Source organism: Quercus suber, unplaced genomic scaffold (assembly GCF_002906115.3).
Source record: "Quercus suber isolate HL8 unplaced genomic scaffold, Cork oak 2.0 scaffold_641, whole genome shotgun sequence".
Taxonomy (NCBI): Eukaryota; Viridiplantae; Streptophyta; class Magnoliopsida; order Fagales; family Fagaceae; genus Quercus; species Quercus suber.
The window spans coordinates 318,871-333,316 of record NW_027070082.1 but is presented as its reverse complement, the minus strand read 5'-3'; the positions used below and the strand labels follow the sequence as shown (position 1 = coordinate 333,316).

Below are 14,446 nucleotides of genomic sequence, written 5' to 3'. Positions count from 1 at the left end.
TCTTGAATATTGGAATACTTTTTTTAAATATTGTTTATAATTTTTTTCCTTTTTTCTGATTTGATTTTGAATATGTATCTTGACTATAGGTGATGGATACTAGTCAAATCATTTTGTTGGAAGATGAATTGAACGATTGTATAGCTGATCAACAAGAGGAAGCTCAAATAGCTACTCATGGAAGCCCAAAAAATTCAAATACTCCAAGTAGACATAGCAAGGAAATTGTAGAAGTACCAGAAATTGTATTGGAAGATGAATTCATTGGTTGGATAGTTGATCAACAAGAGGAGACTAAAGTAGAACTTACTCTTGGAAGCCCAAACAAATCAAATACTCCAGCAATTGGCATGCAATTTGATTGTGATGAGAGTGCATATGAATTTTACAAAGAATATGCTCACTGAATTGGCTTTAGTGTACGGAAACATTTTGTAAAGCGAGGAAATGTGGGGCAAATTATAAGGAGAACATTTAGTTGCTCAAAAGAGGGTGGACAAGCTGTTGACAAACGTCGCGAAAATGCATCTTATCGTCGTCCAATTTCACGAACAGGTTGTTTAGCACAGATGACCTGTCATCTTCATAAGGATGGTATGTTACATGTTGTTTCTTTTCATGGTCAACATAATCATGAGTTTGCTCCTTCGCCAATGAAACATATGTTAAGATCGAAGAGAAAAATTTCATCTGCTCAAAAAGCCATTGCAAATGATGCAAAGAGGTCTGGAATATCAATTAAACAAACCATTGAATTATTGAGCATGCAAGCTGGGGGTCGTGAAAATCTTGGGTTTATGGATGTTGACTATAAAAATCATGTACATAATGAGAGGAGGATGGCTTTGAGGAAAGGAGATGGACCTGCTATGATGGAGTACTTTCATAAGATGCAATTGACAGATCCATCTTATTTTTATTCAATACAAGTTGATGATGATGGTCAAATCATGAACATTTTTTGGGCTGATGCGAGATCAATAGTTGATTACGGGCACTTTGGAGATGTTGTTTGTTTTGACACAACTTATTGAACAAATAGATATGATCGTCCCTTTGCTCCATTCGTTGGGGTTAATCACCACAAACAATCAATTATCTTTGGTGCAGCCTTACTTTATGATGAGACTATAGAGTCATTTAAGTGGTTGTTTGAAACTTTTTTTTTATTTTGTCATTCTCTTATCTCTCATCAATTTTAAATACCCTTTTCTCTCCCAACTCCTTAGCTTTCTAATCTAAATGTTATGTGCGTCACTTTGATTTGATCACTAATAGGATGGTGAAGATTGAGCCTCCATGAGAGTGAGAGATACTGTGTTGCGGGGGTTAAGCGATGGTGTCATAAACCATTACGAGTGGTGGTCATGTTGATCGAAGGGTCAAAGCATATCCATTTTCTATTTCTCCTTTGAGATCCCATATTTGCTTTCTCTCTCCATTGGGTTTGATTGGTAGTTTGGGCTTGAAGTGGTTGAGTGCTTAGGATCTCCAATATGCTTATGAGATCCCATATTCACTTTGTGGTCATGTAGATTTTCTTTCTCTTTGTTTTACTGGTATTCGACATCCGATTATCGTTTCAACAATTTAAACTTTACGAAAACCAATGAGGTCGACGCGGTGCAAAAACCCCTCCCAACACCGGCCACATCGAACCGCATACACCCTTAGGGCTTATAAGCCCCTTTCACTTCCACAATTTAAAAAAAAAAAAAAAAAAAAAAAAACCCTTCGGCCCAAGTCAAATCTTTTGAGATATCAGTTTGGGCCAAATTTCCATTCCAATGAATCTCTCTTTAGAAAAGCCCACAAAACGCCCCAACGATATTTTCTACACGTATTTACACCTCACTCTCTCTCTCATTCATCCATTCTCTCATATTTAGTCTTTTCTGAGTCATCGTTTTCTCTCTTCTCTGAGAATTAGGGTTTTCGATTACTCGAACCTCGAACACACACAAAAAAATTCACCTTCGATTATCTTCGGTAAGCTCCATCACCACCAATCTTCGTTAGGGTTTCGCTTTCTATATCTTCCGCTTTGGTAATTTCACACTGCAATTCATCCCTCAATTGCAAAGCACAAATTTTTAACTTTTGTTCAGCTTCGATTTTTATTTTTTTTTGCTTTCTTTCAAATCCGATTATGAAAGAATCAGAAATTTTTGTTTTATTGGGTGCAAATTTTTAATGCAGATTAATATTTATTTGGTAAATTATATCTCTGTGTGTTTGTGAAAGAATCATGTACTCCTCGAGAGGGAGCAATGCGTTTGGGCAGCAATCGTATGCGGCTCAATCGGCTGCGTATGGCGCTAGTGTAAGTTTCTTTTCTGTTAATCAAAGCGAAAAACTTTATCTTTAGCTGTGTTTTGAACAAGATTTTTTGTATGTGTAATGTGGGAAATATGGAGGGATAGGAATAATTGCATATTTAATGGTATGGCGGTATTGGTTATCGAGCTGAATTTGCTGTTTTTTGAGATCATTGTTTGAGTGGTTATGTATTATTGGAACTAGCAATACCCATTTAATTCTAGGTCTTATAGACCCTCTAAATTGTTTAGATTGTATATTTTTTTAGGAAAACTTTGTGTTTATATCTCCATTTCAATAATGATTATTACTGGGTTCAATTTTGATTGTGTAGAATCTTCATTCTATACGGGCAACCATTTTGTAATTTAGAAGTTCTTGTTTGGACTATTAAAAAAGAGTGCACTTTTACTTGCCATAATGATGGAATTACTAGTAAATGGTTATGAGTATATTGTACCTTTAAGGTAGTTCTTTAACTGCCTCAATAACAAATGCCAGTATCTCCATTTCAATAGTGGTTGTTATTTTTCAAGGAAAGTTTTTTTTTTTTGGCTGTTTGTTACCGGGTTTGATTTTGATTGTGTAGTATGCTTCACTCTATATGGGCAACCATTTTGTAATTTAGAAGTTTTTGTTCGGACTCTTAAAAAAGAGTGTACTTTTACTTGCTATAATGATGGAATTACAAGGAAATGGTTGTGAGTATGTTGTACCTTTAGAAGCCATTTTAAGGAAGTTCTTTAACTGCCTCAATAACAAATGCCGGTATCTCCATTTCAATAGTGGTTCTTATTTATCAAGGAAATATTTTTTTTCCAAATAAAAATGATGTAGTTTATTTTATTTCTGTTTGTTACTGGTTTTTATCTTGATTGTGTAGAATGCTTCACTCTATATTGGCAACCATTTTGTAATTTAGAAGTTCTTGTTTAGACTCTTTAAAAAGATTGTAAATTTACTTGCTATAATGACTTAGTTACAAGAAAATGGTTTTATGAGTATATTGTACCCTTAGAAGCCATTTTAAGGTAGTTCTTTAACTGCCTTAATAACAAATGTTGGTATATATAGAGTTATTTTTGTTGTGTCTAAACTTTGAGGTGTTGGTGTCACATGGGCATGTGTAATGTGCCTGGTCTCTGTTGATAGAGTGGCGGTCTCATTTATCATTATTTATTGCATTTTGTAGTTGGGAGCTGCTTACTCTGGCAGTACTGTTGGAGGCCCTGATGGGGGTTCTCAGCATTCATTGGCTGCTCGGCATTCATCAATGTTGGTTGGCTCTCAGGAAGCTGACGTTGGTGGGTATAGACCTCATACTTCAACTGCGGCTCACTATGGGGGACAGTATAGCTCTGTGTATGGTTCGGCTGCTTTAAGTGGTGCTCAGCAGGTGAATGGTTTACTTTTAAAATATGTGTGTGCGTGTGTGCGCACTTCTCATTACCTTGCCTCACGTCATAGCGGCTCAACAAAACCTTTTCCTAGCTGTTTTACTTGCCTGTTGCACTGAGTTTCTTATCTGTCTGCTTCCAAGGAGTTTATAATTTGTTTTATTCAACTGTCTTATGACATTGATGCCCAAGCAATGATGCTCAGATCAAAATTCAGTATGATAAAAACATTAATCTGTCCTATGACCTTGATGCCCCATGTAATTCTTATTGACTATATGCTTCCAATAAAGCATTAGTAGGGAATCTCTTTTCCTCCTGTGTTTATCTCCTGTCAAGTATGTCCCTATGCCACAGACTGTTTAAAGTCTCAGAACACTATAATTTCATATTGCACATAACATCAAGTTACATCTCATTGATTGCTTGTATCCTGACAACTTTGCAATAATCATTTGTAAGCTGTTTGGTGGTTCACTCCGTGTAGTCAAAGGTGTTTCAAGTGAGCGCTTAGGCGAGGCGAGGTGGCATAAAAGTGCCTCTAAGTCACTGAGGCAAGGCACCTTCAGTGAGGTGCTCACTTTGAACATATTTTCCACCTCGCAACATATGCACACAGGTTTTGAACACTACAACAGTTACCGGCCACCCAACACACTGAGTTTTATTTTTATTTTTTATTACATTAATCTATTTCTACATTTAAAATGCTTACCTTTTTACTTTCTTTTTTTACTCTCTTACAGTCTTACCTCTCGTTACCCCTTCTCTCTTTTCTTTCTGTTTTTGTTTGTCTTTACTCCTTTCTCATGGCAGCTCTGCTTTGTCTCTTTCTTTCCCTGATAGCTCTCCTCTGTCAGTTTTCCCCCCCTCTACTCTCTTATGGCAACTCTCCCCTGTTTCTTTTTTTTCCCTCTACTACTCTGTCTTTTTAACTTTTTATTATTTTTTTTTTTTGAGGGGGGGGGTGGTTGGGGGGATCTGTTGGAATTCAACCCAAAAACTGGTTTTCCTATCAATCAGGAACAAAGTAAGAGAGGCTTGATTATAATTTTCAGTACATTAATATATATGTATATATATTTATGCTATAAATATGTAAAAAACTAAAAATTATATTTAGAATTTAGCGCCTTGCTTCACTTGGGCTAGCGCCTTTTTGGCACCTCTCGCCTTGGGCAATACAAGGCCTTAGTGCCTTAAGGTCGTCTTTTGCCTTTGACTACATTGGATTCACTCATCCGAGTTTTGGCTTTATTAGCTGTTGAAATTTTGAGTGAATCATCTGGTGTGATGCTAATACATGCAGAATCTTTCTCTTTGTAGGTTGCAGCACTGAATGTGAAAGGTGCTGGATCGTCAGCTTTGGAAGGTCGTGGTGGCTATGCCTCGGCTATACAAGATTCACCTAAATTTGCATCGACTGACTATGTCTCCTCCTCAGGCCATGGATATAGTCACAAAGGTGATCAATTATATGCTGAGAAGGTTCCAGATTATTCTAAATTAGACAGACGACAATATGGTGAACGACAGAGTGCCTATGTTGGTAGGGACTTGCAAAGTGAACCAACAGGGCGATATGCTGATTCAGTTGGTTTTAGTCAACATCAGGTAATGCCTTTTGTCATTGTTTCAACAAATCTGTTAGTTTCTGCTTGATTTTTTCTTAGTATTTTTATTTAATGAAATATGAAATTTTTACTTATTGTTCGTGCATGTGTAAATAATGATAATGATCTTTGTTTTTGTTATCTAAATCAACAGAATGAGATGTATGATCGCATTGATCAAGCATTGCTTCGACAAGAACAATTGTTAAAAGCTCAATCACTGCAATCTGCATCTCTGGATGGGAGTGCCAGGTACTTTCAGCTTTCTGACTGATATATGGTAGCCATAAGATTTGTTCAAATGAATTTCCTCTTTGTAGCAACTATAATCACTTTATAAATTATATCCTTTTCCCAATAATGAAGGGTCAAGGTCATCCTTAAATTTGTTTAATGAAGTGGGCTTACTCTCAATGGTGATAGTCTATGCACAGCTATATAAGATAATAATATATTCCTTACAACACTGAGTAGCAACACATTTCTGGCAGACAAGCAGATTATCTTGCAGCAAGAAGTACTGCAAGTCGTCATCCCACCCAAGATCTTCTCTCTTATGGAGGAAGGATGGATGCTGATCCTCGCAGTTTATCAATGCTTAGTGCTTCTTCGTATAGTGGACAACAAGCTCCATCGATATTAGGGGCAGCTCCACGGAGAAATGCGGAAGATCTCATGTATGCACAGAGTTCTTCAAATCCTGGATATGGAGTGAGTCTGCCTCCTGGTAGGGACTATGCCACTGGAAAAGGGCTTCATGGCACATCTCTTGAATTGGATTATCCAAGCAGTGTGTCATCACGTGGTGGTCATCCAAGAATTGAGGATCACAAGGATGACAGGGCTGGTTACCTTAGAGAGTTCGAGCTAAGGGAGGAGGAGCGGCGTAGGGAGCGTTTGCGTGAGAGAGATAGAGACAGAGAAAGGGAGAAGGAACGGGAACGAGAACGGGAACGAGAACGAGAAAGAGAGCGTGAAAGGGAACGCATGTTGGAACGACGGGAGAAGGAGAGAGAACGAGAGCGCAAACGTGGACTTGAAGCCAGGCGTGATCGAACTCCAGCAAGAATCTCTAGGGACCGCCGTGGTTCCTCTTCGGTGAAGGAGGGGAAATCTTTGCGACGAGATTCCCCACATCATGATGCTTTACATAGGTGGATCTTGATGTTTTATTTTGCGTCCTGCTCAAGTTCTGAATATATAGCTGCTTGTGTATCTTGCAGCCCTTGTAACTAACTTGGTGTTCTCTTCTGCTGAAGGCATCATTCACCTGTTAAAGAAAAAAGGAGAGAATATGTCTGCAAGGTAAAAAAAAAAAAAAAAATACTAGTAAAGAGCTTAAGACATTTAATGATAATGAGAATATTCCTCTTCAAGGATCTGCTGTTTTTCCTGTGGGGATGTGGAGTTGAGGGCTTCATTGGGTTCATTCTTGTTGCTTCCTGTTATTGCTCTTAGTTGTGGCTTTACTCTTTTCATATTGCTCTCTTGTCTTTCGCTCTGGGATGCAGATTTTACTTCTGGGGAGTTTTCTCACTCTTGACCATTCCTTGTATTGCTATGAATTTGGGCCTTTTTCCTTCCATGTTTCCTCCTGTTGATCTTTTAGCTCTGGTTGGGAATGTTTAGATCTGGGTTTTTCTTTTGGCTTCTTGTTCCTTATCTACTCTCCATTCTTACAATATCTCTCCCTTCAATCTTTTGGTCATTCGTTTGGTGCATCGGATTGATTTATACGTGCTTTTATGGAGAAAGTGCTGCATACCTCTTTTCTAGGATTTGTGACCTTGGCCTTATGTTAAATCCAGTAGACTTGCATGTATGATTTATTTTATTCTTACCTGATGGTCGATGTTTATGAAGAGCCATTTCAATTTTGGAAGTTTTCCTTTTTATGGAAGAACTGATTTGAATTTTGAAACACGAAAGAAGATCATGAGATTTTTTTCCCTCCCTGTTAAGAACTATGTATTTGGTGCATGCTGCTATGTTTTTCTGAAACTGGGCATGTACATGTATTTCATTCCTTTCAGTGATGAATGCTGTCTATTTGCAGGTTCACTCATTTAGTTTGGTAGATGTTGAGAGGGATTATTTATCACTTGATAAGAGATATCCTAGACTCTTTGTGTCCCCAGAATTTTCAAAGGTTAGTCTTTATCATTTATTTTGAAGATGTCAAGTAGATAGTTGAATAATTACCTTAATGTGGTGTTTTATTTTTTTAGGCTATTGTGAACTGGCCAAAGGAGAATCTTAGACTTTCCATCAACACTCCTGTCAGGTGCCGCTCTTTTATGCTGTTACTTCAATGATTTTTGCAAAGTTTATCTTATGCTTATCCAGAATATGCTTTTGTAACTTTAATTTTTTTTGGTGCAAGTGGCAGTTTGTGATTTTAATGGTTTTTAAGTCAGAAAAATTTTATTGAAAAAGACTAGTTTATGCAAGATGAATGAAATAGCATAAAAATATGTACAAGAAAGAACAGTAGTAAAACAACCTTTTACTTGTTTTTCTAAAAGTTTGGTCCAGTTTCTGGCCAAAAAAAAAAAAACAAATATTGCATCTCAGAACAAGTATTTGAACTTTAACTAGTTTTGTGATTTCTAATATTCTATGTTTCTTCACTTCACTTCTTCTCAAAACCAAATGGATGTTTGTTGTATTACTTATTTTTTGAAAGAAGGGTAAGATAAGATTTTTATTTTTTATATACATTGTTGAGTGGAGCAGTTTTGAGCATGATTTTGTTGAAGAAGAGAAGGCAACTGAGCTGAAAGAGCCATCTGCTGAGCTTTTGGCTGAAGCACCTACAAAATTAGAACATGGAAATATAGTGTGGAATGCAAAGGTAAATCATTTTTAAATTTAAAATTATAAAACTATATCTGTTTCAATTAAAGACTGCATTTTTAAATTTAAAATTGTAAAACTATACTTGTTTCAATTAAAGATAATGCACTATGCAGTGGACAATTTATTCCATTGATGCTGTTAAGGTTCTGCCAGCTTTTGGAATCAATAATAACTGCCCACAGTAGCTTAGACCTGAGTACCTGAGATTTTAAGTTATTCTAATAATAATTATATCGTATGAGGAAGTTGTAAGCCCATAAATTGGTTGTCTTTCATATTCTTGGGCATTGTGGACTTGTTGCTACTTGCTGGTGATTAACTAATTGCGCTTTTAAATCATATGAGAACCAAGTCTTTGTTGCATTATGATGAAAATGTTAAAGCATGGTTTGCTACACAAAGGAAAAAAAATTATCATGATGTCTCTTACAAGATAGGTTGTCATGAATTCTCCCCCTTTAGCAAAGATTTTGCATGACTTATAATAGTTTGGGGCAAGGTATGCCTCATGGGGTGGTACAATTTTGGGTATAATGCTTCATGAACCGATGGTCACTAGTTCAATTCCCCTTCTGGTTCCACTTGGGGCAAAAACTCACTAATGAACTAGAAAAGAAGAAACAATTTGGGCTGAAGTAAAACATTCAAAGCCCTCATGCCTCATGTGGGATTGATAAAAAATTGGATCTTTCTTAATCAAAAAGTATTTGTTAGATCTACTAATTTTGATTAGAGTGCATGGTTTTTTGGGTCCATTTGAGCATTCATTTTGTTGAAATTTTATCAGTGGAATGCACAGTTAAGTTTACATGTTCAGGATCTCCAAAAGTGTGGGAGAGCCCATAGGAAGAGGGATGAGGGTCCCCTTATCATATGTTTTATCATGATGGATCCATTATTTATGTGCTTTGTCACCATTTTAATATTTTAAAGCTGCTGTTGGATGATGAATTGTATTAAAGTTTGTTATGATTAGTTAAGGTTTCTTTGTCTTCTTGGTTCAGATGATTTTGATGAGCGGACTTAGCAAGAATGCTCTGGAGGAGCTGTCATCCGAAAAAAGTTCTGATGATCGCATACCCCACATTTGCAATATCCTCCGGTTTGCCTTGCTTAAAAAGGACCAGTCTTTCATGACAATTGGTGGTCAATGGAATCCTGCTGATGGTGTTGACCCATCAGTTGATGATACCTCTTTAATTCAAACAGTCCATAGGTTTGTGCTGGCTGATATTTGTTGTAGAGGATGTCTAGAAATGTTCTTCAAATGACTTGAAGTTATTTTTACTTTGTAGATATGCAAAAGATGTCACTCAACTTGATTTACAGAACTGCCGTCATTGGAATCGTTTTCTTGAGGTAGAACTTTCCTTTGATGATTGTTACATTTATTAGGACCTCTTCAGTTTCTTTGAATTTTTGTTACAACAGTGAGCATACTTGTTGTGGCTTTTATAGCTTATTTCAGTAGGCCTTTTGGGTTATCTAAGGTGGCTGACTTTGGAATGAATTTCTTCAAGCTTCTGCTTTATGTTTGATTTGTTTTCTTATTGAGATCTTATTTTTATGAATTATAGGATGATTTAGTTGTCAAAACATATACTAAATCATTAAATTAGCCTACCTATATTTTCACTAACAGAGATATTTCCCCAAACATTACATTTACATCTATATTCTTGGCTACTTCCAAAAACAAATTTGTACCTACTGTACAAAACTTCCACTTTTATGGGGTCTGGAAGAGGTTTGGTAGCTTATTCCTTTTTTTTTTTTTTTTTTGGAGTCTTGGCTACTTCAATATGTAATATTTTACCGTACAGGTTCAGACTCCTTGTTTATAACTTTTTAGGTATAATCTTTGTTGACCAAAAAAAAAAAAAGTTTTATTTTTTATTTTATTTTTTGGTTATGATGCAGATGAGACAGTGCAATATGTAGCGTTTTTGAACTCTTTTGATGTTTCTAGGTTGTAGTTAGAGATTTTGTTTTTGGTTACGAGCGTGTGTTTACTTGATCCAGAAAGTTAATTTTTAATTCTACTTGGTGTTTGCAGATACACTATGACAGACTTGGCAAGGATGGACTTTTTAGCCATAAGGAGGTCACTGTACTATTTGTTCCAGATTTGTCTGAATGTCTCCCTTCTTTGGATGCATGGAAAGACCAATGGCTTGCTCACAAGAAGGCTGTTGTGGAGAGAGAGCGCCAACTTTCTTTGAAAAAAGAGGTTTGTAGCTATATTGTTTGAAGCTTTTTTTGATCAGTTTTACTCATGCTCAAGTTCGTTGCCAAAAGACATCTAATTCACACACTGGCAGAGGCAAACACAAAATATGTGCATGTAGTTATGCGCATAAGTAGATACCTGGACAGATATCTGTTCTGAGATTGAGTGCAGATCAAATTCAGTTGTTGAAAATGTTGTTACTAATGCACTTTGAGTGTGATGCTTGTTGTCAATTCCAATACACACATTTTTGAACGGAAAGAACTTGATATCTGGCTCTCATGATATAGGCATGTAATTGAAAAGTGGGTTGATCAAAATATCTTTAGATTCCGGACACAACATTGCTGAATTCATCCCATTAAAGTCTTAATACCAATTACATGGGGTTATGTATTATTTAACATTCTGGCTCTATTTAGAGCAACATTAGTGCTCAATGTTTGGCAATCATGTCTATTCTTGCCTAGGTCTTTTGGATTTGCTGCTTTCTTCTTACTAATATAATGCTGTATTCTTTTCAGAGGTCTAGAGAGAAGAAAGATGGGCTGAAAGGTAACTTGTTGTGCATGGTCTCATTTTATTTGATATCTCTTTTGTTCTTATGTTAGTCATCAGTTATCAAATTGATTTCTTTTTTTTGGGGGTGTTGTAATTTAGATAAGGAAAAGGATTCCTCAAAAGATGTCAAAAGACTAGACAAATCAGAAAAAAAGAAAGAGTCCGCATCCTCTGGACAAGCAGAAGATTCTAACAAAAAGGAGAAAAATGGAAATGGTGTGAAAGGGATTACTACAGCTGAAGAAAAGGGTGATGGGAATAACAAAATTGTTGAGAAAAAAGATGGGGCTGAAACAGGCGAGGAAATCAAGAATGTGGAGAAAAAGGAACCGGATGAATCTGCTGTTGCTCAGACAAGTGGCAGCGTGAAGCCTGGGAAGAAGAAGATCATAAAGAAGATTGTCAAGCAGAAGGTTGTTGATAAGACAGCTGGTAGTAGTGCCAGCAAACAAAATGACAAGCTGGATGAGAAGGATAATGGACAGAAGAACGCAAACTCAGAGATACCTGATCAACAGGATAAGTCAGTTACTCCTGCTAAGACATTTGTAAGAAAAAAGGTGGTAAAAAAGGTTCCAGCAGGAAAAACTGCTCAGAATGAAGGTACTGAAGATAAACCAAAGGATAATTCAGATCCAAGCAGTGCTGCAGTTGTGGAAGGTACCAGTGTAAAAACAACTGTAAAGAAAAAAATAATTAAGAGGATAGCTAAAAAAAAGGTCTCTGGTTTGGAATCCAGTGATGGGGTTCCTGGAACTAAGAAAGATGCTGATGGGGATGAAATAAAGGTAGTTCAGCCAGTGCATGAAACCAAAAACACAGAGAGGCAAGCAGCAGATGCTGAAAATCTGGTCAGTGAGGTCAAAAGATCTGAAAAGAAAACAGTTCCCAAGACCGACTCCAAAACAGTTGCGACTAAGAAGCAAGGAGATGGTGATTCAAGCAAAACAGAGATAAAGGCTGACAAGGATGATAAGGAGGAGGATGAAAGAAAAACTGGTGAGAAAAGTGGCGTAGTGTCTAAAGTGGAGACTGATGCTGACAAGAAGAAAGTTCCTCAAAATGATGGCAAGAAGGGAAAATTAAAAGATGGGGATAAATCTAAAGATGAGAGAGTGAGAAAAGAAAATGATGGAAAAGATGACTCTAGAAACAAATCAAATAAAGATTTGAAAGAAAAGAGAAAGCCTGAAGAACCTCCTCGACACCCTGGATTGATTTTACAAACCAAATGGAGCAAGGAATCCAAAGTAGGTTTTTGCCATCCTACACATCATTATGTACATAATCAAATATATTCTGTATGTTCATCCCATCTAATGTAGCTTGTTTGTACTCCTTGTCTAACTATGAATCTTCCATTACAGCTTCGTTCATTGTCACTTTCACTGGATTCACTCCTGGATTACACTGACAAGGACATGCTAGAATCAACGTTTGAGGTTTGTTCTCCTGCTTCATCCATTTCTCTTATATGCTGTCTCTCTCTCTGCGTCTGACCTTGTATAACTAGCAAGATTATAGCTTCTTGTTTCTTCCTCACTGTGTTTCATGTTTCTTGCAGTTGTCATTATTTGCTGAGTCGTTGTATGAAATGCTTCAATATCAGATGGGTAGTCGAATTTTAACATTTCTACAGGTTTGTTATGGACTATGTCAATATGCATATTACTGGCTTCCTTTACTGAGGCATCCTCATTTACATGCTTATTTTTTGGGTGTGCATGTGTGCAGAAACTACGTGTAAAATTTGTGACAAAAAGAAATCAACGTAAGAGGCAACGGGATGAAATTCAAGAAAAGGAAAAGGATAACAAATCACCGGTGAAGCGAGCAAAGACCAGTGATCTCCCTGTGAAAGAGCAAGATATTAAGTCTGAAACGTTGAACACAGCTCAACCAGATGATGACAAAACCAAGGTCAAGGAGGAGGATAAATCTGTTGATCATGTTAATGAGGTGAAGATGGAAGATGAAACGGATGTGGTGAAGATGGAAAATGAAAAGGATGTGGTGAAGATGGAAGATGAAACAGATGATGAAGATCCAGAGGAAGATCCTGAAGAGGACGAAGAAATGGAGGAGTCAGGTACGCAACATGACTTACCTATTGTGAATAAAGAAGAGAAGACTGATGTGAATGCTGCACCTGAAAAGGTGGAAGGAAATGATAAAGATAAAGCAGAGGACTCTTTGAAGGAGAAAGAGAAACCAAAAGCTGCTGAGACAGAGCTCAAGTCTGATGGGAATGAAAAGACAGACTCAAAGGCTGATGATACCAGTAAGAAAGAAACTTCCGCTGATACTGTTAAGAAAGAAACTTCTGCCGTGACGGAGGTTGCTATCGATAAAGAATTATTACAGGTATGTTTTTGGGAACTCTTTGCCCCCTTTTGTTATTTCCCAATTTCTGTTATAGCATGTTTGTTGCATGCACTTGTTATTATATTAATGTTAGTTTTCAAATTTGAAACAGGCTTTTAGGTTTTTTGACCGAAATCGAGCTGGCTACATTAGGGTAAATATTTTATTTGTACTCTCTCTCTCTCATATTCATGATATCATGATGATTAGTGTGGTAAGGAGCAACTGTTGTCTTTCAGGTTGAAGATATGAGGTTGATCATCCACAACTTGGGGAATTTCCTCTCACACAGGGATGTGAAGGTGAAAAAAATCTGTTATTCAATTATTCTTCCATATATGATTCTTTTTGGGTTTTGTCCATATTTTTTATTTTTAATTCCTTGCTCGATATTTTTGTGTTGATTGTCTGGTAGCTAATGTATCTCATGCATCAGGAACTTGTGCAAAGTGCATTGTTAGAGAGCAACACCGGTAGGGATGACCGCATTCTTTACAATAAGCTGGTGCGAATGTCTGGTATTTGAGATTGGAGAAGGGTCTTCATGTTTTCTTGAAAATGGATTTCAGTATGACATTGCCTTATTATGGCCCTTGAAAGGGGACAGATTCTTACAGGGTTTTGGTTTGCAATTGGATAGTTGTCCTCTGTTTGATTTCTTTTAATGCCTGTCAAAAAATAAAAATGAAACATTTGTTTATACTGCTTTTTTTTACTAATAAAAATGAGAAAATTGCGCACGATTGGTATCATTGCAAAACAGTGTTATTAGTATTCAAGCCAGCAACAGTCCAACCCAGTTGCCTCCAATCTCCCAAACATGAGTGCATACTCTTAGTGAGGGCAACACAGTGGGATGTGATCTGATTATGGATGCCTTGTTCCTGTCTCGTCCGCCTTCACCTTCACGATGGGGCTGTCAGGGCTTGGGGTGGAGGCATTTTGCAACCCTCTCAATTTGGGGAATTCGATGTTAATAGGATGGACATGGGAGAAGAAATAAAGGGGTTATATAAATAAGTGATTTAAATATGTATTAAATAAAAGAGATATACAAACTCTTGTCCTGTCCCTTCTTTGGGGCAGGGTGGGCCAAGATGGGG

The 14,446-nt window shown here is 37.0% G+C and overlaps 2 protein-coding genes across 4 annotated transcripts; both read left to right on the top strand.

Annotated features, from left to right (window-relative positions):
- The first annotated feature begins 569 nt into the window (after positions 1 to 569).
- LOC112005555 (protein FAR1-RELATED SEQUENCE 5-like) lies at positions 570 to 1,034 on the top strand. Its single transcript, XM_024037833.1, has one exon. The coding sequence runs from the start codon at positions 570 to 572 to the stop codon at positions 1,032 to 1,034; it is 465 nt and encodes a 154-aa protein (XP_023893601.1).
- Positions 1,035 to 1,858: 824 nt separating this feature from the next.
- Positions 1,859 to 14,083, top strand: LOC112005584 (protein SHORT ROOT IN SALT MEDIUM 1). Of its 3 annotated transcripts, none has more exons than XM_024037875.2 (21): positions 1,859 to 1,989; positions 2,200 to 2,323; positions 3,512 to 3,715; positions 5,043 to 5,330; positions 5,484 to 5,581; positions 5,821 to 6,483; positions 6,589 to 6,634; positions 7,386 to 7,478; positions 7,558 to 7,613; positions 8,066 to 8,183; positions 9,193 to 9,404; positions 9,484 to 9,547; positions 10,245 to 10,418; positions 10,943 to 10,973; positions 11,079 to 12,229; positions 12,347 to 12,421; positions 12,544 to 12,618; positions 12,714 to 13,343; positions 13,456 to 13,497; positions 13,583 to 13,645; positions 13,780 to 14,083. In XM_024037875.2, the coding sequence occupies exons 2-21, from the start codon at positions 2,249 to 2,251 to the stop codon at positions 13,867 to 13,869; spliced, it is 4,248 nt and encodes a 1,415-aa protein (XP_023893643.2). In that variant the 5' UTR covers positions 1,859 to 1,989; positions 2,200 to 2,248; the 3' UTR covers positions 13,870 to 14,083. The 3 variants fall into 3 exon arrangements, with proteins under 3 accessions (XP_023893643.2, XP_023893645.2, XP_023893644.2); XM_024037877.2 differs by having other exon boundaries at positions 1,861 to 1,989; positions 2,245 to 2,323; XM_024037876.2 differs by having other exon boundaries at positions 1,863 to 2,047.
- The last annotated feature ends 363 nt before the right edge of the window (positions 14,084 to 14,446 follow it).

Coding starts and splice junctions, on each gene's coding strand:
- LOC112005555 (XM_024037833.1), top strand. CDS start 570: ATGACCTGTCATCTTCATAAGGATGGTATGTTACATGTTGTTTCTTTT.
- LOC112005584 (XM_024037875.2), top strand. CDS start 2,249: ATGTACTCCTCGAGAGGGAGCAATGCGTTTGGGCAGCAATCGTATGCG. Junction 8,184..9,192: donor ATATAGTGTGGAATGCAAAG/GTAAATCATTTT, acceptor TTCTTGGTTCAG/ATGATTTTGATGAGCGGACT. Junction 10,974..11,078: donor GAAGAAAGATGGGCTGAAAG/GTAACTTGTTGT, acceptor GTTGTAATTTAG/ATAAGGAAAAGGATTCCTCA.